The sequence below is a fragment of the Toxorhynchites rutilus genome, chromosome 2 (assembly GCF_029784135.1).
Source record: "Toxorhynchites rutilus septentrionalis strain SRP chromosome 2, ASM2978413v1, whole genome shotgun sequence".
NCBI lineage: Eukaryota > Metazoa > Arthropoda > Insecta > Diptera > Culicidae > Toxorhynchites > Toxorhynchites rutilus.
The window spans coordinates 57024619-57048236 of record NC_073745.1 but is presented as its reverse complement, the minus strand read 5'-3'; the positions used below and the strand labels follow the sequence as shown (position 1 = coordinate 57048236).

General features: G+C 38.8%; 1 protein-coding gene and 1 long non-coding RNA gene across 4 annotated transcripts; one reads left to right on the top strand and one right to left on the bottom strand.

Moving 5' to 3' along the window:
- The first annotated feature begins 5333 nt into the window (after positions 1 to 5333).
- LOC129770223 (uncharacterized) lies at positions 5334 to 6222 on the top strand. Of its 3 annotated transcripts, none has more exons than XR_008742060.1 (4): positions 5336 to 5380; positions 5428 to 5828; positions 5884 to 5933; positions 5993 to 6222. It is a non-coding gene; the product is annotated as an uncharacterized LOC129770223 (long non-coding RNA). The 3 variants fall into 3 exon arrangements; XR_008742061.1 differs by having other exon boundaries at positions 5361 to 5380; positions 5442 to 5828; XR_008742059.1 differs by having other exon boundaries at positions 5334 to 5828.
- Positions 6223 to 16627: 10405 nt separating this feature from the next.
- Positions 16628 to 23086, bottom strand: LOC129770140 (translocating chain-associated membrane protein 1). Its single transcript, XM_055772790.1, has 5 exons — positions 22514 to 23086; positions 21943 to 22131; positions 21541 to 21872; positions 21352 to 21461; positions 16628 to 17769 (listed from the first exon to the last, which is right to left on the bottom strand). The coding sequence occupies exons 1-5, from the start codon at positions 22649 to 22651 to the stop codon at positions 17387 to 17389; spliced, it is 1152 nt and encodes a 383-aa protein (XP_055628765.1). The 5' UTR covers positions 22652 to 23086; the 3' UTR covers positions 16628 to 17386.
- Positions 23087 to 23618: the final 532 nt, after the last annotated feature.

Here is a 23618-nt window from a genome sequence, read left to right as displayed (position 1 = left end):
TATCCAAAGTCTACAACAAAAATAAAAAGTGTTTTACAGATATGTCTGTAAATTCACAAACATATTTGTAAATCTGGCATCTCTGGTGGTCTAAGAATTTATTGCAAGAAATCGCTTGAAAACATGCATGAATTTGCTTGAAAATGATGTGGATTGAGTCCGCACCACTTAGGTTGTAAGGCATCGGCATCGGCATCGTAACAAACGAGGACAAGTTAAGGGAAATGCAAAGTTCCACTCGAACCGTGCAGTGTTCCCCTTAGGTGTATCCGCCAATTGCTCCGCAAGGGTAACTAGGCCGAACAGATTGGTGCCGGAGCACCAGTATACCTAACAGCGATTATAGAGTTTCGGCCGTCGGAGTGTTCGAGTTGGCTTGCAAAGCTGCTCACGACAATCAGAAAACCCGCATCAAGAACAGAGCAGCTTCGGTTCGGCGCTCATCAAGGCAACAATTAGTTTCAGTGAGTGGCAAAGTGTTTCTCCGGCACGTCGCATTAAATGTAATTTACTGAACAACATGTCACAAGCTGGATGGGAAGAAATTTTCCAACTGTGAAAGCTGTGGCGAGTGGCAAACGCAATAGCTAAACAGGAAGGTTTAACCGAACAAGATAGGAATATCGAGTGATAACAAAAAGACAACACCAAAGGTTCTTTTCAGAACCATCAACATATTCATAAAGAGTAAACAGTAAACTAATCCATTTTTCAGGTAGATAGGTAGGTATTCACGTAGGAGAAGAAAATAAAACAATATATTTAAAATATATATTTAACAAAAGCTGTCCCCTTTGTATAGTCCTACGTCACTCCGGTTATGTCCCCGACATTACCCACCCGTCTTTTTTTGAAAGGAAAATTATTTTGAATACGCCTTTTTAAAACTCTGTCGTAATTTAAATTGGTCATAATGACATTTTCATTGACATTGACAAAAAAAGAAAATTGTCGGGTACATGATGCAAGTATATGATGGCCCATCACTTACCCCGTACATGGAAAAATATGTGTTTGGATAAATTTATCTAAAAAGATCATTTTAAGTTAATTCCAGTGAAAGCTAATGCTCTTGCATTGTCTTTTATTCCTATGTATGACCATCACGACAGTTTTATATGTTTTTTTGACGTAGGATTACGTCTTTAGGGAACATATTGGGGTACAAATTGAAAAACGAAAATCGAACGCATCGTGAAAAATGTTCAATTTCAAACGCTTATCGCAAGCGTTTGGTCGCAAGCGTCGCAAGGTTCTGCATGACAACATTCAGGGTATCAAACCCGCTATCCGTCACTTAGCTCGCCGTGGTGGTGTCAACGAAACCCTCGTAAACCGACGCACAGAAGCCGAAATGCCAAAGCCATAGAAAGCAGCAGCGACTTCGAAAAAAACTACCGCTGCCAAAAAGTAAACAACTGATACATCTGACTGAAACATCACATTACTACGCAGCAAATTCCGCACAACCCGTTAAACCATTCCAGTCTTTTTGAGGACTATCGATATTGCTTAAAAAAAAGAGTTTAATTTATTGTTTTCCACTTATCATAAAAATTATATAAAACTATGATCGATAATTCTGTTTGCTTTTGCTTTTTCTTTGACCAGGTGCAACTAACAGGGAACCGTCGTATCACGGCTAGAGATCTAAAATTTTCCAAAATTTTTGTACAATTGATTGTGTAATATTCGTTGGGGCATTTTCCAATAACCGATTCAATCAAGTAATTGTCTATAAGTATTATTCTGTCATTCTTTATGTCATCATCAGGCTAGAGGCGAAAGAACTGAAAAGTTTAAAGCCTCTTTAATTCAACATCATCATCATCATCTATGTCATCAAACATAATGCGGATGTACGTGCTGTAAGTACATTTAATAGATACACACAAAATTGACAACCGTGTAGAATTGATTTCTTTACAAAATCCATTATCTAAACAGAAATCCCGGATTCTGTTTGGCCGATTCGTAAAAGCAATCATTGCTCTCATATAATCTTTGCTTTGCTGTGGATTCGATTCTTTCGTTCCCCGACAAGTCAAACATCTGCATCGCGAGCGAGTGGCAGGCGCCTATTTCGCACATACCAACTGATATAAAAGGACGTAGCATTCGTGGATTTCTCATTCTCGTTCAACGCTCAGATCAGCAAACATTTGGGTTTCTAGTGTGCATTGCTGGTACTTTCCACATCACCAAGACGACTGGATGAGGCAAAAGAACCAAAGGAGAGGAGCGAAGCGCATCGGAAATTTTTTTTGACGTGGGACTACGTCTAACCGGAATATATGGAGGGTAAAATGAAAACCTAAACACAGAACATGCAGGAAAAAATGAAAGATTTCGAATGCTTATAGCTCGAACATTTCGTACTGGATAGGAGAGATGTTTGCATCACTTGATAGGGAATATTTCTACGCATCTATCGCAACTAACAAAATGTTGTTTTTCATTAGATAAACAATTGAATAACTGTAAAATATTAGGCGTTATCTAAACGCCCTAACTGCATCGTTTTGATTGGCCCGATTTACGGTTTCCCTAACACAGCCATCAAAACCAAGCAGCCTTGGGGAAATCGGCATTGCAAATACATGAAAGTAGGGGGACTTTTGTTCTCATCGAAAAATGTTCCCTAACACAGACTTTAAAACCAAGCAGCGAAATCGGCATTGCAAACACACGAAAGAGCCTAGAGGCGAGTGAACTGAAAAGTTTAAACCCTCTTAAAGCCAAAAAGAAGAAAAAGAACACACGAAAGTAGGGGGAGCTTTTGTTCCCACCGAAATGTGTTCCCTAATAGAAATTTCTAAACCAAGGTGCCTGGAGAAATCGGAATTTCAAATTCATGCAAGTCGGGGGTATTTTTGTTCCGACTGGAATGTGTTTCCCTAACACAGACTTCAAATCCATGAAGCGTGGGGAAATCGGCATTGCGAATTCATACAAATCGGGGATATTTGTGTTTCCCTAACACAGACTTCAAAACCGAGGTTTCTGGGGAAATCGGCTCTGCAAATAAATGCAAACTGCGAGTACTTTTGTCCTCGCTTGCCTTTGTGCAGAGTGGAATATGTCTGTCCTAACATGATCTTCTAAACTTAGGAACCTGGGAAAATCGTGCAGCCACTAGAAGCGAATGAACTTCCCAGTTTCAAGCAAATTCGAGATTCGAGAAGTATGTACACTTTTGGGATGTAAACTTCAGAGGGAAATGTAAAATAAAATAATCGTTTGATAATTTTTGACGTGGGACTACGTCTAACCGGAGTATATGGGGGGTAAAATGAAAACCTAAACATAGAACATGCAGGAAAAAATGCAAGATTCCGAATGCTTATAATTCGAACATTTCTTACTGGATCGGAAAGATGTTTGCATCAATTGATACGGAATATTTCTACGCTTCTATCGCAATTAATAAAATGTTATTTTTTATTAGATAAACAATCGAATAACTGTAAAATGTTGCTCCCTAACGCCCTAACTACCTCGTTTTGATTGGTCCGATTTACGGTTTCCCCAACACAGCCATCATAACATAGCAGTCTTAGGAAAATCGGCATTGCAAACACATGAAAGTATGGGGATATTTGTTCGCACCGAAATGTGTTCCCTAACACAGACTTCAAAACCAAGGTGTCTGAGGAAATTGGCATTGCATATTTATGCAGGTCAGGGGTATTTTTGTTCCGACTGAAATGTGTTTGCCTAATAAAGACTTCTAAACCGAGGTGTCTGGGGAAATCGGCGTTGCAAATACATGCAAATCGGGGTCATTTTTGTTCTGACTGAAATGTGTTTGCCTAACATAGACATCAAAACCAAGATGTCATCATACCAAACGTAAAAGGACCGTCATTAAATTTACTTGTAACGAAGAACATAATCTATTGCATGAATTGACCTTACATGGCATTATACAATCTTTTTACTCACAAAGCAAATATATTGAATTCAATTGAATTCGGAAATTGTTTCATTCAATCAAAAATTTAATCAATACAAACGAATGATTGCTAAGCTAAGGTAGTTCCACGTGAACCTTGCGGTTATATCATAGATATAACCCACTCATTTTTTTTTGTTTCTAGTGTGCATTGCTGGTATTCCTCTTCACACCAACCAATACGATTGAATGCGGTAAGGGAGGCAAAAGAGGCGAAGGACTCGGTAAAGGAAGAGCGTATCGCAAGGTTCTGTATGACAACATCCAGTGTATCAAACCCGCTATCCGTCGTTTAGCTCGCCCTGGTGGTGTCAATGAAAACTTTAGGAAGCCGGAGACGGCAAAGCAGGAATAAGAAGCGTCTCCGAAAAAGCTACCGCGGCCAAAATACCAACAGAAGTGAATTCTCGCGTAACTTTTGAAAAGGTCCAATATAACATTTTCGCCAACTCGAGAAAAACGTAGTTGAAGACCCGAACATTATTTCGCGAATTGTCTTAAAAGCTATCAATCTTTATCACTGTTTTCACCACTAGCTGTCAGGAATAACTCCGTAAAACCAATCGTAACTATTGTTCCGTGATTTGAGATTAAGGTTGAAGCCTCGGAGCGAAAAATGTTACATTGGACGTTTTGACTGCCCGCGTTTGCACATTGGACATATTACGTTGCCCTATAAAAATTTGAAACTAACTAATAAACAACAATCCAAATATCAGCATTTCGTTCTAAAGACTGATTATTATTGTTATCACTCGTTGAATTGCACTGAAATCGATAACAACACCTATAAAAAACAAATTCCAAAACGACCGAAGTACGACTGCGAGTTGTATTGACTGCTTTCCCACAATCCAATCGACGAAAAAATAACCGACCTAACACCGAACGTAACGCTGGTGCCTATTCGGTACGATGTTGACATCTGGATACGCCATTAGTTTGTATGAGGGAACCTATTCTCTATCAGATTAGTCGGCCCGAAAGCAGTTTTAAATAGGTAGAATTTGTATGCAAATTGTTTCTTGGCTTTATTTATCTACTTGAAGTACGTTTTCGTGACCTTAGTTTAAATTATTTTCTATAAATTTTCAGATATTCTCACAAAAACTTACCTTTATAATATAAAATTATCTTTAGGCATAATTTTTGTATGACGTTTTTTCATCACTTGCATGCAATAGTGATTTTCATTTACATTGAGTACTAATTTCATTTGAGAAAAATAATGTTCATTCATAATTTTTATTTTAAAAGTGTGTTTATTCCTTTTGAAAATCCATACTGTCATGCCTATTCCCCAAATACGTAACATCGAAAATTCGTTGGTCGAAAATACAGAATGATTAATAAAACGAATCGGCATCACTTTTTCTTCAACGATGAACTGTCATCTCACACCAAAACAACCGGATCATATAACTGGTGAGTATGGAATCTTTTTCTGTTTTTCATTTTATATTTTTTTTCAGACCCATCTCAACAGATTTTCCTCTAGTGGAGTTTGTGGAATAGATAGGTTTTTACTTTATGAATCTGGAAGATTGCTACCGGCGGCATTCCTGAACCCAATTGGGTCCAACACGGAAGCTAAACTAGTTCATATGCATCCGGACAACGTTGCCCAGAAGCAGGCACAACAAGCAATGAATTTCGATACGGAATAACTGAGCAGATGCATATCAGTGAAGTTTTATTCCGTTCTGAGACATTTCTACCAACGAAGTAAGGACACGAACGGTATTGTATTGAATGATGCTAAGCCAGATCAACAGTGTGGGGAGACTGACGGTGTAGATTCGCCACAGGTGGAAATTAATCACAAACGCAAGATGTGACATTATCAGATTCTCCCAAAGTGGTTTCTTACCAGGTATACTATTAGATAGCAGACATTTTAAAAAACTAATTATTTTATTTTATTTCAGCTATGAATACACCCGTTCGGATGATGTGGCTTTTTTGCTTCCATCAACTGGTGAATGAGAAAAATGAATTCCCCCATCACCATAGTGCTTATTTCCACTTCTATTACAGCAGTCAACAGCATCGGCTTTCCCGTAGCAGTATCCTCCAAGCCATGGTGGCTGTTCCAGGGGACAACAGCAGCAGCATCTGGACCTGACCATCGATAGTGTTTCGAGCAACTTTCCATATCGGAGATCTCGTGCTTCGCGCACATTGAAGAATCCTCCTCAGCCACATATGTGTGTCATGGAGAAAAAGGAGCTGGATTCGAATCGTCAATCCAGACAACCCGAATGCACCGATTGCATTATATATCTTGTTTATATTTTATATGTATTTTGTGTTTTTTTCAATAAAATGATTGAAAACGATCAATGTTTTTCCTTTTCATGTTTCATAACAAACCAATACAAACAAGAGACGATCAGTGTTGGAAGCAGCGTTACATGCAGGTCAACGCCTTGCACATGTTGGCAAAAAAGTGGCGTCAAGTTGTTCGATGAATGCATATGAAAGGTCGATAAATCGATTGCAAGGTGGCAGCATTTGAGGTCGATTGTTGACATTTCATCGACCCGATCTTGGCAGGCAAAACGGATTGTCGGTTGTTACTTCGGACCAAGGCGTTGTATTATAGGTGGACCGCAATGTCAAAATTGCTGTTCGGCCATTGCTCGTGAAAAAACAGGAAGTGGATTATATCTATGGAATAACCGCAAGGGTGACGTAGGACTATCGTTAATTTAGAGATCATTTGTTTGAAGTTGAATCTGAATTCATTCTGAATGAATGAATATTTGGGGGACTTCGAAAACGAGAGCGTTACGTTGGAGGCACAAGGTTTTATGCATCCAATATTGGATACGGAAATATCCTACTGATGGGGAAGAATAATCTTCAGAAGCTATCCTGTTAATTGCGATTGATTGAAAAATCACAAAACCAAATGTATTTGGTCACAGTGTTACATGGATAGAAAACATTAAAATAAACTCTTTCACATGAATGTATTTTTAAATTCCCAGAGGAACTGGCAGATTATTTTCCGGATCTTTCTCGATGCTGAATGGCATCCAAACGGAAAGAATTCCGTGCGTGTATGTGTGTGTGTAGCGGCTGCTTCGATGGTCACCTTCTCTTCTCCTGAAGGATAGGCTTCTCTGTGTTCCCTCACAGTTTCAAACAAACTGCTTGCGTTTCAGGGCAGATCTCGATCCTTCGCCGACCAGCACCCTCAGCAACGATGTTGTCTTGTCGATGTCCTCACGAAAAATGAATGCGTCTCACCACCAGAATATCGCTTAAGTATGCTTTTTGTGCGTGATTGAATCGAGAGAAGGCGTGGTTTACGATGGCAATTTGGAAGGCAAACTAGAGGGGAATGAACTCTCTGAGCTCGGAACTTTCGGCGACTGAGCAATTATCGATTGCGGGCGCATACAATATTGGATACGGAAATATCCTACTGATGGGGAAGAATAATCTTCAGAAGCTATCCTGTTAATTGCGATTGATTGAAAAATCACAAAACCAAGTGTATTTGGTCACAGTGTTACATGGATAGAAAACATTCAAATAAACTCTTTCATATGAATGTAATTTTAAATTCCTAGAGGAACTGGCAGATTATTTTCAGTAACGATTAGATATTTCCACATTTTCCTCGATACTGGAAGCCCACCAGTGGTTAATGCTAACTCGATAACCATCTGTTAATAGCACTTGATTGAAACATATTTGGTCACAGTGTTACATGGATAGAAAACATTCAAATAAACTCTTTCACATGAATGTATTTTTAAATTCCCAGGGGAACTGGCAGATTATTTTCCGGATCTTTCTCGATGCTGAATGGCATCCAAACGGAAAGAATTCCGCGCGTGTATGTGTGTGTGTGAGTAGCAGCTGCTTCGAGATCTTCCCGGGGAACCGTTTGTGGCATCACTCTCCTCCTGATGGATTCCCTTCTGGCCTAAGGTGCACAAACAGGCTCTTGGTGACACCGTTCATCCGCGCTTTCATGATAAACGAAGAGCTTCACCACAACAGCGACAACATGCTCCAATCGCTGTTCAATTTGAACTGAGTGGATTTCCGAGCGGCGCTCGCTTATATACCGATTGGTGATTTCAATAGCATGTTTTGAAAGCAATTTTAAGACTATTGAAACAAGTTTTTGGATCAGAAAGTAACAAGTATAGAACGCGTAGACATTTTATCTTTCGGATGAAGTGTCTATCATACCATTTCGTTCAGTTGTTAAGGAGCTATTAACGCTCAAAATCTCGGTCTCCGGCGTAACGCTTTCGTTTTCGAAACTTTGATTTTACACCCCGGTATAGAAATGAAAGACGTAGTCCTACGTCAAAACAAATTTGTTTACAAAACAAGTCGTATCTTTTGGTGAAAAATGCATTCGTTGGCAAAATAGCTGCTCGCGCTTTATTGCCGAATCATAACAGTGCAGAAGGATGTTTTAGTATATCTTTTCGCCTTTCTTTCCCAGCAAAATGTACTTCTGTTTGGCTCCCATCGGCGGGGAAAAGAGTACTATCAGCTTACGGCGATGGTGACAAACAATAACGCTGATTGTGGCTCCACTGATTTCGCTCAGGGAGGAGGAGAATGCTGTGCATATACCGGGAAGGAGGTTAGAGCAAAAGGAGGTTGTGCACTATATTCCACGAATATATATTTGCTTATTTTTTCCTTCAATTATTTTCCTTAGCGAGTTGACATTGAAATCATTACCACACACCCAAACAAAAAGTAAATAATTCTGAAAGTTACGTCTCGCTACTCGTCTCACGTTATGTCCTGAAAGTGTCAAGAACGAAACACCTATAGTTCAGCATCTTGCTTCGGACGTTTCGGCCGTTGGAGGAAAGTGGCGTCCGAAGTAACAGCCGGGTGCTTAAAATTCGAATTTGTACATTGGATATTTTTTGTATCGGCGACAAAAAGATGAAGAAGATAGATACGTGAACGATTGTTTTTGTAATACATTCAATGATTGAAAACTAATAGCGTTCATCCATTAACTCGATTTGTTTACATTTGTTACAGAGGACCTTTTCAAAAGTTACGCGAGAATTGTTGTTTTAGTTGTTTCATAAAGTTTTACGCGAGGAAATATATCGCAATATATGTTCACGCAATATGAGCGCCGATCCCGTAAACGTGCATCAGAGCTGAAACAACTTTCTGTCACTGATGCCGAAAGCTCGATTGTAACACTGGTGAAGTGAACAAAACATACCCAATAACATACCCAAAACGACAATTTTCAGGGCCACCAGATCATTATCAAAGAGTTTAACAATATAGCTTTTCAAACATCGGAACATCGCTGGGCCAAGGGTATCGAGCTAGAAGGAGACAATAGGTCGTATGAATTTGAATTTGATTTTCGAATTCGAACATAGTTTTGACGTAGAACTACGTCTTTCATTAAGGGTGTCAAATCAGAGAACAGGTCACGTTTTTATGAAATAAAGTTCACGTTAATAACTATTTTTGTCGCGAACGGATTTTGGCAATTTACATACTAAACGAATCGGAAATTCCGTAAGATTTTTTTAATATGCTGAACATAACAATCCCCTGGTTTGTAAATGGTTAAAATTCATGAAAACTTTAAGCGTTTCCATTTTCCCATACATTTGTTCTGTCCATTTGTGTGCTTTCCCGAACAGAGCTGTCAATAACGAACAACTTATCGACGACCAACGGAGGGGAAATCGTAGGATTCAAAGTCCCCATGAACAAAGGAAAAGTAGAAGAATGAAGGGGAATACTTGCCTAGAGTATAAACAGTGGATCTCGCTGAGGCAAACTTTCATTCGGCATCGGACTGTTGAGCAATCCAGTTCACTTTGCTTTCGCTGCGCTTCGATCTAAGATTGGACCCCACCAGTGGTTATCCAACTTGGATATCGTCGTTTGCATTTTCTGTTCGTTATTCGTTATTCGTATCGTGTTTTTCTTCCCGCGTCATAAATTGGACGCTTCGCGTAGTTTGTGATGAGCAAGAAGAAGAGGAAGGCAGGTTCGAGCTCTGCTAAAATCGAACGCATTTTCAGGGGCAATAAAATATCGAGGCAAACTTCATCTAATGATGCACGCGATGTTGGTGCAGTGAAAAGCGATCGCACTGAACCGAGCTTACGCGAGTGTGACACCGCATCGAACAACAGCGAAGTAGTCGATTTCGGCGTGTCGGTCGAAAACGTAAACGCCGTTACCCAGGCAGCAACCAAAATCAAGCTCCCCGCTGGTGGTGAAGGCGGTCGCTCTTGACAAACTCATCAGCAGTGTACAAGCTGTGTGGCATAATTCAGTTTTTTTTTCCAAGCTGTCAACATTGTTTGTTTTCCGTCATCATAAGGGCTTCATTGGTGCCTTTGAGAATGCATCAATGCATTAAACTGACATTATGGCGAAGCAGGCGTTAAGTTTGTGCGCCAGAAAATTATTTGGGGAATACCAAGCATCTTGAATGTCTTACTGGAATTATTTGGGTTCGCGTGCCAGTCGCAAAACTGCCTTCAACTAGGATTGCATTTGCGCTAATATTGATCATAATGAAGCATTGCTACTGTTGTCGAGGTTGTTATGACCAAAAAGAGTTTATTTCGCTTGTTTAGTCACCAAGAAGTAAATGTCGTTCTGGAATTTTGTATGTAATTAGGATTCGCTTGCCAGTAGCAAAACTTTCTCCACTAAGGGTGACAGCTGCGCTTCTCTCGAGCATGAGAAAGTAATGCAACTTTTATCGAGCGCAAAATGATAAGAAGTGTGTATATTTCCAGTAGTTTCAAACCACCAATGTATGGCGACTTATATAAAATAACAGTGTAGTTCTACGTCAACAATGCAGTCGTATCTTGGACACAACCTCCTATAATTTTTACTTTGTCAAACATCTATCAACTGATTGTTTAGGTTCCGTTTCAAAACGTTTTTTTTTTGGACAAAGCGTGAATTCGCGATGAAAAAGGAATAGTGTCGACGTCTGGTGGCGACTTTCAATTAGGGACCATAGTTTGGGTCCCTATCTCGTTAGTGTACTATTATCATATTAGAAGATACGAAGCCAGTTTTCAAATATTAAAATTTGAATGAAAAAGTTCACATCATGTTATTTAATCACTTAAAACACTTTTTTCCGACTTTTATTTAACCCTTTGTCTATACATTTCCAACATCATTACTGAAACTTTTCATTATAATATAAAGTTGTCTTCAAAAACAATATTCGTACAAGATTTTTTCACCACTTGCAAACAAAAGTGTTTTTCATTAAAGCAGAATGCCAAATTGGTACGTAAAGGTTATTTTTCATTCATAATTTAAATTTTAAAAACGTGTTCATTCCGCCTGAAAATCAATCAATTTTTTTACGCTCCCCCAAACTAGTAAACGAAGCTCAATGCCATCAATGCGGATCGTTAACTTGTTTAACTTCTAGCGCAAGATAGCAGCATTAAACATAAATCGGATATGACATCAAAACGAATGATAGTGTTTTCAGATCCAAAGTATGCTCATGAGCATACTTGATAATAACGAAGTAAATACTTGATGAATGCTGTTTTATTCATACGAAATCAGCTAAACATCCATTTTCGAAAAGTAAATACTTTGTTGTTTCTTTTATTCATACCAAACGTAGTAAAAACTTAATCTCACTGCTCGACTGCTCGAATGAAGTAAAGTAAAGGTGAATTTTGTTTTTATTCATACGGCCTAATGTTGAGAAATAAATCGCCATTTTTCCAATTTTTTTTGTTTTTATTTTGTAGGCTAAGGTACTTATCGGACTGCTCTCGTACAACTGGGGGAACTTTTATTTTTACCGAAATGTGTTCTCTAACACAGCCAAAACCAAGGTGTAAAAAAACAAAGCCACATTAGTTCTGACAAATATCACACAATTCCGTTTGAACTCATTCACACAAGCTTCTTTCATTTGTACCGGTAGCACATTATAAAATCTTATTTCTTTGTAGAACAGTGAATTCTGAGTGCAGAAATGATGCCGTACGGATGTTATTAACAGATCTTGTAATATATCGGCAGATGTCTCTGCCTCTTATTATCCTGGACGTCAAGTACTCTGGAGCTAAACCTTTCGCAATTTTGTGTATCAGTAGCAACGTGAGATACGTCACGCGTTGCTTTACTGAGAGCCATTGGAGTGTTCGAAGCATCAACAGAACGGGAATCCTTCGTTCACATTGTAGGATTATGCGCATTATCTTGTTCCAAATTTTCTGGAGGCAACTCATTTGCTGATCATTGGCGAGCTACAAGATTGAAGGACAGAAGTCTATGTGTGGTGAGGTGAACTCCATTGCAATAAATTTTGCTTTAGCCGACAGAGTACTCCAAACTTCTTCGCAATCTTTTTCACTGTGTGGCCAATATGGTTTTTGAGGCTTAGTTTATCATCTATTATAAGGCCTAAGAATTTAATTCCCCAAACTCGTTCTAACAAATGATTATCAATAGTCACGTTCACAATTTCGCTATACACTGACTTGCTATTAAACATGTATGTTGTTTTGTTAATGTTCAGCTTTAATTTCTCAAATTTCAACCATTTGGCCAAGTTTGAATGATCACAGTTCTGTTTTTCAGTAGCTTTGTCGGAAGAAATGTATATCACAGTATCGTCGGCAAATAGGTTTATATCACAGTGTTGAATTATCTCGAATTCTCGTCGTTAATGTATAAAATGAACAATATATGACCTAACATATCGCCTTGCGGCAGATCAATATTTGGTATTAGATATTACGGAATTTTACTTGGTCCTTTGGATCCGGCTGTCAAGGTCAATGTTTTGTATCCTATTGTAGAACAGTTTCAGTAATATAAAACTTTGTGAGAGTGTTCAGAAATTTTCTTCTCGATATCGTCTCAAAAGCACTTTTCAAATCCAAAAACACCGCAATCACATTTTTTCTCTCCTTCATGGTCTCTTTCAATTTTACAAGGACTAGATTTAAATTATTTTAACAAGAATGTTGTTTACGATATTCAGATTGTTCAGGAACTAGAAGGTTGTTTACTGTAACGTATTCCAGCAACTGTTCCTTGACTATTAGCTCCAACACTTTCTCGTACATTGGAAGCATGTTTATCGGGCGATGCTCTTCTGCTTTCACTGTTCCATTCACCTTCTCGATGGACACTACCACAGATTCTATCCACGAGTCAGGCACATCTCCAGTGTCCAAAGAGTTGTTTACTATATCTAACCAATAACCTCAAATGCATCTTTCAAGATTCAGAATTGATCTCATCAGATCCTGATTTCTCCACCAGCGACCAAATCATCAATTTGAGTTTTTCTAGAGTAAATGATTGAAACATCGACAGCTTACTACCAGTAAAATTGTCTGTCAGTTCTACTGGTTCTTCTACCTCATCTGTTGAGTAACTGATATCCTCGATACTACTTCTAAAATATTCGTTGAACTTATCAGTAATGACCTGCTCGTCTCTCACTTCTTCTTTATTAAAGCTGATAGCTTGAGGTCGTCCATGACGATCGCGACGTTCCCTTCGCTGGAAAAACTTCATTCTTCATCACTAGCAGCCTTTGTTTCTGGGTCACAGCTTGCTGCACTGCACTGCACTGCACGATCTTGACCCACGTTTCTGCACAATAATGTCCATCTCCGCTAGGGATTTTTTTACTGCCTGGTCCGTTGCTCCAATCTCGCGACCCAAAACCTCGTAACTGCAGAAATGTCCGATGTTCGTTCTGAATTCAAACAAATAACAACAGCTATTGAAAACTCCCAGGAGTTCCTTTCTGCAAAATTTGACACTATTGCTGAAGATTTTCATAAAATAAAATTAGAAAATGAAGATCTAAAGCTTGAAATACTAAATTCAAAAAAATCTCAGACAGCATTAACAGAAACGGTTCATAAACTGGAATTAAATTCAGACAAAACAAACAGAGTAATGAATGGAAAAACGCTATAATCATGGGTATTCCTGTTACACACGATGAAAATACAAAACAATTAATCGACAAAACAATTAAATCATTGGGAATACAATTGAAAACAGAATCGATAGTATCAGTATCCAGACTAAACTCAAAAATGACAAATAACACACTGGTACCAATGAAAGTAGTTTTCAAAGACGTAGCAGATAAAAAAATAGTACTCGACAAGGAGAAACAGAAAGGTAAACTGCTATCAACATCAGTTGACCCGTCGTTACTGTTAAATGGTAGGCCAATCTCGGTATCCATTCGCGATGAGTTGACTCCGTTTGGTTTTGAGTTACTCAAGGAATTGCATGAATATTAAATATGTCTGGCCCGGTAGACATGGTACAGTCTTAGTACAGAAGGGGGATGGCGATAGACCGGAAATTATAAGAAACAGAGACGATCTTAGCAAAAATAACAAGATTCTTGACACCGTCGCCTAAAAGAAAACGAACAGACAACAACGCTATCTAATTTTCTTGGACTAAAAAGATTGATTGATAATTTTTTTCTTGAACAATCACTACATCAATGACTCATACAGACGCTACATATTTTTCCCACCTCGACGTAAATGATTTCAACATTAGTTATAAAAATATTGACGGTGACTACCTCAAAATACTTCAATGGAATGTTCGTGGAATAAATGACCTAAATAAATTTGACAATATAAATTTGTTTATAATTCAGTGTGAAGTGGCCATAGATGTAATAGTGATTGGTGAGACCTGTCGAATCCGAATTTTGTTGCCTTCATAACATTGTGGGATACAGAGCAATTTTTTCTTGCAGGGATGTATCCGTTGGAGGCCTAGCTGTTTTTATAAAAGATTCCCTCAAACATAAAATTATTGACAACCAAAACTTTGATGGATTTCACTATATACAAATAGAACTTTCAATGAATACCCAATTTTTCGATGTTTTAACTGTGTATCGTCCATCTTCGTTTAACTTTAATAACTTTTAGAAAGACCATTTTTTATTGTAGGTGTTATAAATGTGCCTGTGAATCTGTCTAATAATAATACTGTGTTACGTTATAGCAACCTCCTTCAATCATTAGGTTTCTTGTATTCAAATACATTCACTACACGTACAGCAAGTAATAACATCTTAGACCATGTTGTGTGTAAAATTATAGACGCGCCGAACATTCGCAACGATACTGTGTATTCCGATCTCAATGACCATTCACTGATAGTGTCGTCGTTCAAAATGCATGGTCCCAAAACGAAAACGAAATTGAATAAAACAATAATTGATTTTGCTCCTCTAATTTCTTAAATACAGTGACTTGCGGAGAAAATGTTGACGAGTGTCTTGCTAATATCTCGTCGACATACAACTCGATGCTATTGGAATGTTCCAGAACCATCTCGGTAGAGGTCAATACTAAGGGTAATTATTGCCCTCGGATGACCTACGATCTATGGAAATTGACAAAAATAAAAAATCGTTATTTAAAGAAATTGAAAAGACGGCCTAGCGACTCTCATCTACGAAAATTGCTAAATCACGTATCGAAGAAGACACAGGTTGAAAAATGGAAGTGTAAAAAAGTATACTTCGAACATATGTTGAACAGTACGAACCAATCCAATATGTGGAAAAAAGTAAATTCTATTCTAGGACGTTCCAAAGAAAAACCCCAAATCAGCCTAATTCACAATGGTAGGGAATTTGAAAACGACAACGAAGTATGCAACATTTTTAACAACTATTTTTCGAACATTGGAACTCAGTTGTCCAACGCAATCCCTAAAAATAATGACAATATTTCTCTTATGAATTCCCAACCCGTCCGTAATACGATATTTTTGTTTCCCTCAACCCAAGATGAGGTGCTGTTGACTATAAGTGAGTTGAATAGCAAAAAGAGTTGCGGTCCTGATAACGTTCCAGTAAGTGTCATAAAAGGGAATTCAGCTGCATTTTCAATTATTTGTTCAGATATATTTAATAAAATGCTGTCTACGGGGATTTATTCAAGGTGCCTGAATCTAGCTAGAGTTGTGCCATTTTTTAAATCCGGTGATTCTACGAATCTGAGCAATTACAGACCAATTTCAACACAATCTGTAGTAAATAAAATAATTGAAAAATTGCTTGAATTCCTTGAATTTCTGAATAAAAACCATGTTTTCTATAATCACGTTTCAAACGAATGCCAAACACAAAGAAACATATCAAAATGATTGAAACTTGGTATGTTTTCTTCCCAGAGATGCTACTAACTAAACGTAACCTTTCTTTCACTTTTTTTTTGGTTTTTGAGAGGCTTTAAACTTTGTTCATTCGCCTCTCTTTAACTTTACACGGACTTTTCGAGCGACCCTCGTATGTTTAGACTTGTCAAGTTTATCCATGTCACTCACCTTGTGTTGCCATCTACAAACAGTACGATTGTTGAAATTCAATAGGTTCTATTTTCTAATTAACATGTAAAATCAGTAGAATGGATGAATACTGGAAAATATTGTGAAACTACTTACATTGAAAAAAAATAAGTTTCAGATCATGTATCTGGTTCGAAAAAATTGATGTAGCGCCAGCTATGGCCTTGACCGGCAGGAGCGTCCGCACTCAGTTTTATCGTTGCCGGCAGATGGTGTATAGTTTTTTTGCATCTATCCTTCCGAGGATTTGTGATATCCCTCTACACGCAACGAACCACATCTCCGTAGACTGTGTCACTTTTTATTTTCAGTTATTGCGTAAGAGCGTACACAAAATAAGAATATTTTCGAAACCCAATTCGTGTAAATCGCAAAGAAAGGTATAAACTTATTGTAGACTTTCAAAAAATCTATATATCTTCTGCATGTTTCATTTGTTTTTCTAATTTGCTTGTGATTTTCTCTTTTCTACATCTGCGCTATTTTTCATCGCTACAGCAAATATTGCATCATTTGAGTCGAAATTTGTAAATGCATATAAAACCTTTCGGACTTTTTCGCTCAACGAATCGCACTGAATGTGTGTTGTATTATACCGATGCTCCACTCACAGGGTGGACAGAGAGGAAAATAACTATTGGTAGTAGTTTTCAACTGGCATTCGCGAAGACGAATAGCGCTACTTTAAAAGTGATTATATTTTGAGCATGTGTTTTCTGTTTAAAAAATCTATTAGATTTTATCTTATTTCTACCTTTTACTGCTTCATCTCCCTTCCGAGTTGACAGAAAAAAAAACTCAACAGTTAAACTAACCGAGAAAGGCAGTTTGTTTGTAGTACTGCATCATCGTTTTTTTTTATTTAGTTAATTATTATTCAACAAAGATCTTTAAATACGAGAGCAAATGATGCTCCCATAGTTGCTTCTTGTTTTAGCTCACTATCTTCAAACCGCCCAGCCTTATTTCAGTACAAAATCGTAATGGTTTTCGGTGCTTATCGAGGGAAACAAACATAACCTAGCGGAACGGAAACTGACGCATTTATTTAGCCTTCACCTTCTTGGAGCCCTTTCCGCTGGCGGGCGCCACCGAGGATTGTGCTGCTACTGCTGCTGCTGCCGTGTTCTGATCTGCTTCTGGGAGATCACTCTCCTTCTTGCGTTCCTTCTTTGATTTCTCGCTCTTGACCGGGGCTGCTTTCTGGGAACGTTCAGCATTGTGCTCAGCGGAGCTCTCGCGCTTCGATCTCAACACGTTGGAGATGAAGTCGAAGATCAGATAGCCCTGGAGACCAAAAACGGTGGCGAGCATGAAGCTGCGCTTCATCTCGGACACATTTTCGATGCCGTAATACAGCGTCAGGAAGGCGAGTACCATCGTGGCGAAACGGGTCAGAATGAAGATCGCGTTGTAGACGAGGCGCACTAGGGAAGATGGGAAATAAGTAACGTTCACATTAGGATTGATAAAATCATTTTCGGATCATTCGAAAACCATCAATACCGTCATTGTAATGTAATGACAATTCACCGAATGAAACATGTTTTGATTCAGCGCTGATTTGCACAGGACAGTTCGAAAACATGAACGACTACCTGCTTCCCAATAACATGGAAGACAGTTTTAGCCCCGAGGAAGCAATACCCAAGAACGACAAAGCTCTAACTTCTGACGGTAGAGGTCACGATCATTAAGATCGTGGAACTGAATATCGCAGAAACGATAATCACCAGGCACCAAAGGATTACGCTGAAATCTACAAGTCTACATCTATAAAGAACAGAGTGATGTGAAACCGTCTATGTAATCTACAAATATTGCCCCTCCAATACTTCAATAGTTTATCTGATCGAAAACGAATAGCCAAGACCAAACACAACACACAAACACAAACGCAGTATTCCACTACACGCCAATATTCTTTATAGCAGATGCACCGCTTTCATTTTCATACCGTCAGATGAAGAGTTTTGTTGTATGATTGAATCACACGGTAGATGATAGTGGCTGTGAAAAAATATGAAATCGCTTGTGATCGCAGTGTGGATCAGCTGTATATCTACAAGAAAAATGTGGTTCAAAACGGACTAGGCTGGAGGGACGATAGAAGAGCCCCTGTTCCATGTCGCTGTTTGGTCTTGCGATCCTGTTTCCAGTCACTATAATGATTTGACATCGGGGTTTCGTAATTCGCATGAGATAAAATTGAAATTCTGTGATTTCAAGTTCCATTTCTGCAAAATAAATATACTAGAACCTTATGAGAGTGTAATGGTATTTTTATTGAGTTCTCTTGGATAGGTAGCCACTAAATACCGAGAGTTCTGCTTGTTTACAGTCTCCCTTCAATGGCACTAATGTTCCTAAACGAACTTCGCCGTAAAAATATTTATTGTTAATTGTAGTAAAAAAATGAGCTTGAGCTCGAGCTTGGGTAGACTGTACAATTCGTAGTTGCTCTCCGTGATTGACCTGAACCAACCAAATTGCACAAAGAACACACAGAATGACACTTGGGACTAGCAAACCATTCTCGTTGTGCAGTTTTCGGTGATTCGAGCTTTAAATGGTCAATAACGACGCCAGCCATGTCCTTACAGTCACCAGGGGAAGGGTAGGAATGTTAGTATGATATTCGCCGCCCGAAGGCCAGAAGGGTCGCCTCTATAGCGTGGTTCCCTAGCGAATATCAAGGATGGAATAGTTGTTAGTAGGGATAGGTATGAATCAGGATTCACTGAGGTAAGTGATGTGATTATGCTAACGCAAACTAGGGATCACTTGACGAAACGAAAACTTGAAAACCAAATGCATTTCGTAGCCGTTAAAGATATTAAAGGGTGACCTGAAAAGATCTCCTCTGCAAAAGGATCAGAACTCTGGTAAGTGAATTAATTTTGTAAGCGTGGACCCAATTACTCGTCGAAACGAAAACTCGAACATCAAATGCATTTCGTAGCGGCTGGAGATATTGAACGATAACCTGAAAAGGTCTCCTCTGTTCAAGCATAAACTAGAAAATCAAATGCATTTGAAGATTGAATGTATTGAAGGTCTCCTCGTGATTCTAGCATCTTGAACCTAGTCTTGAAATTTATATTTGAACCTCGAAAACGAAAACTTGATACCTGCGATTCGGATTTGTATTAAAAACTAACAACCAAGTAATCAGTAGAGCAATTATTAACAAAATCATTGTTCTTGTAGGAAGAATTAGAATGACATAATTGAATAAAAAGCAACGTCAATTCTCTATAGAAAGAACCGAAAAGGACCGATACATACAGGAATAACTCACTGACATTCAAGGTGAACTACTATTTTGAATACAAACACAAACAGAATACCATTATATTTTTGTGAACAAATCCCAAGAAAAACATGGGTGAGCAAAAGAGACAAAAGAAAGTAGGTTAATTCAAACTTTTTTCTCGACCTCCGTAACCTTCTCTTGGCCGAAACGCACACGCAAAACGCAAATCTCACGCAACTGCGAGAGTAAACAACTACACAGAACTGCACCGGCGTGGCTACACCGCCCGCTCCCCCTCGCCATGACCGGAATCGTCTGCCTCGAACAAACAAAATAGCCTGCCTCCATCTGTCAGCTATCCCACAACCAAAATATACTCTCTCGATTGTACGACAACCGACGAAAAGAAACAAACTACCTTGCTCGCCCGAAGCAAACGAGTCCGATCTGGGGAGCAAGGCAAGTAGATGCACGGTATGCATTAGGGGGCGAGAAACGTTTCTACGGTAAATAAACACTCCTCTCCTTTTCTAAGGGGGAGCTACCATACAAATGAAGCATAAATATCTGCATAACTCTAGAATCAATCAAGCAATCAGAACCAAATTTGGCATGTGTATGTTTTAGGAGGCAAGGAACGTTTCTAAGGTGGTCTCACAGGGAGGGGGTGGGGTGTTGTTTGCATAACTCAAGAACTAATCAAGCGAATTGAAACAAATTTGCATATGGAGGTTTTAGGGAGCAATACTAATTCTATGATGGTTCGACTCACCTACCCCCTCTCTAAGAGCAAACACAAACTTCTGCATAATTCGAGAACTAATCAAGCAAATGGAGCCGAACTTGCTCGTTTAAAAATCTAGTGTTAACATATCTCCAAATCAACCAAATATATATGTTTGTGTAAACGGAGAAAAAACTAATCAAATATATCAATAACCATCTTTAGCACTGCATGTTTGTTGAATACCGGTGTGGCAAATAATAAAAATGTAGAGGCGAATGAATTAATGCTGAAAGCCCCTTGAATATTTATCGAAAATTGTCAGCTTTGCAAGGGAGACCAAGCGTCACAAAAAATCCACGATAGTCTTCAGCGGTTGACAGCAACTTATTTTTCCTTAAATCATTCATCACATATAGAGTTATGAAAAATTCTTTCATTTCAATAACCGTGCCTTGTAATCTGTGTATCACTCTTGTAAAGGTTCAAAAATTATGTATGTGGAAAAAAGAGGAAATACTAGAAGAGTAGAGCCTAACAAAAACACAAAAGCAAAGTTGAATTCATTGATTAAGTGTCAAAACACTTTCATTTTGTATTGAAGTCCTCAAACCAACAGAATGTTAGTTAAAAAGCTGGCAACCTAACCGCAAACCTAATTGCAATATTTATCCTCTCGAGAATCTGTAACACTTGTTTCATTCACTATCTAAAATAGAGCAACTATTACATTGTTACTGTCCATTGATCAACTAGCTATTTTCATTGATTACGATACAAAACGCAATATCTACATTCACGCTTCGATAGCTGAAAGCACAAAAACCCTGAAGTAAATTGCACAACAAAGCCAGTAAAAATAAACCATTACTCATGACAAGGCCGTTCACTTTTTTCTCTTTCCCCTATAAGAGAAACCCAGTTCGTCACCATCAAGAAGCCAGCTCAAAAATCAATTTGAATTGATATCGTTTCGATTTCGTTCCAATATAAAAAAAAAATACGAAAATATCAACTCTATCAACTTACATCGCACAAACTTCTCTTCCTTGTCGAAGATGTTCATCAGCTGGAATGCGTGCGAAATGAACTCGCAGAAGTAGTGCAGCGTCAAGAGCACCAAAGCGATGCGCTGGAATCTGCAATGAGGCAAACAAGAAAATGAATGCATTACCGATCATGCTCCAACTACCGTTGATCGCATCCTCAATCACTCACCCGAGGAAGTACGCCGTAGCAATCAGGAAGAATCCTCCGAGAGCATGCTGGATCGTTTGCATATGTTCGTCCTTCTTGACCTTCTGGAAATACAGCTCTGGCAGCATGTGTAAATAATACGCCAGCTGGGTGATGAAGAACAGCTTGTGCAGAAACACCATGGGATGGTCGGGAAAACCTTCCCACAGTTTGGCCACATTTCCAATGTACTGCTCGCGCACGATCACATCGAAGCCCCAGAGGAATGACATCGCGTAAAATACCACAAACTGGCCGGATTCGTTGAATCGGGACAGCTTGAACTTGGAGAGGTGCAGCTTTTTGGAGATTTTCTGAAAGTATCAAATTGGGGTTGATTATCTGGAAGAATCGATACACAGTTTCTTCTCGTGAAATACTTACATCCAGTGCGTATTCCTGCAGGATTGCATGCATTATGATGCAAATCAGCGTGTAGAAAAATACTGCACATCCGTCCATCCATCCGGAGGTATAAAAGAAGGGCTCGCCATGGGGATTTTCATGGCTCGGATCGGCACCACTCACGTTATGGTGCAAAGCAATGAAGATACTTGCCAGTGAGTTGGTAGCCTGGAAAGAGACAGTTTATATTAATCACTTCTAGCGTTTTATGGATTTTAAAGAGCATTGTATCTATTATATTTCACGTAGCCTTAACATGTTGCGGGAAGATTGTACAATCAGGAACAAGTTAACGACATTAATAGCAACACATTTACTTCCACAACTTGACCTACAAAAATTCTCACTCTGAACAATGCAAATATTGTAAACCGCCCAATATCTCATAAGGTAAGATTGTTAACTATGTATCGCTTAACACATCTTCGATTTGAGTCCGCTACGTGGCAAAATCGGTGGTGTGAGAAAGGCACTGGTAATGTGGTTTCGAGGGCTCAATTGTTATTCGAAAGTTATTCATATTCCCTAATCTAGACAAAATCTTGTTTACCTGTAACATCAATCCGACGACAAAAACCATCGCAAAACAGGACACGATATCGGCATGGTTTTGAATCACAAATTCGTGACTTAGGAAGGGAGGATTTTTGGTGGACGTTTTCCGACCCATACCCGGTTTGATTGCCATTTTTACTGTCAGAGTTGCCCTGGGGATCTAACGTACAGAGAACACACTAATTTACACTTGGAACCGGTGTTACTTCCTGGCAGCTTTGCTGATGAAAGGACACACGAACTGCTCTCTACAATATGAACAAAATGCACAAAACAACGGTGTAACACGTATTACATCTCACAGCAAACTGTGCGGATGCTGCCTTTGGTCCGAAACAAGACAATCTTCGTGAAGTCGAAAAACGAAACAAGGACCTTGAATGTACTCCTTCACCAACCAGACACCGTAAAACGCAAGGCTTTCACTTCTGAGGAACTGAAAATCCTGCACCTCGCGGCGATTCGGTCGCTGATTTTGCTTACGATGCGGCTAGCATACGTGGGAAAGGGAAACTAGCAATAACAATCCCTGTTCGAGCGAGCTACGTGGTGACGAGTTGTCAACTTTATGGAACAAAAATGTCAACAGCGATGAGAGCTGCCAAACTGTTGTGAGCAACGAGGGAGTGGTCAAAGGAGATTCACTGTTGCTGCCGTTGGGTAAAGCGTTACGGTTTTCTTCACCCTGTGGCGTTACTTCAAAATTTCAAATGGAGATAATGGAATAACATTGGGCATTAAATAATGAATTACCCAAATTCATTGAAATCGCAAACAAGAACTAAATATTTGCTTGTCATATTTTATGTCGAATCTATTTGATTACAGTTTACAAGCTCACAGAGGCATCACATTATAACTGCAAGAGAACTTTATACATGGGCTATTTTCAAACCCGATTAAAAAATGCATTCTAGTTTTTTTTAGAGACAAATAATAAAACAATGAACAAAAACATAAAATTAGTTCGTTCACTCGGAAAATGAAAAAAATATTTTTGTAACACGATTCTTGTTCTCAGAAGAAGAACATTCTGTAAATTTGTAAATTTAGCTTTGAGCATGTTCTGTGTCCTGAATATATTTATTCTAGGTGATGCG

Excerpts from the sequence above, each read along its gene's own strand:
- LOC129770140 (XM_055772790.1), bottom strand. The coding sequence starts at position 22,651 with ATGGCAATCAAACCGGGTATGGGTCGGAAAACGTCCACCAAAAATCCT. Across the intron at positions 21,873-21,942 it reads TGCAGGAATACGCACTGGAT|AAAATCTCCAAAAAGCTGCA; the intron begins GTAAGTATTTCA and ends TGATACTTTCAG. Across the intron at positions 21,462-21,540 it reads GCTACGGCGTACTTCCTCGG|ATTCCAGCGCATCGCTTTGG; the intron begins GTGAGTGATTGA and ends GCCTCATTGCAG.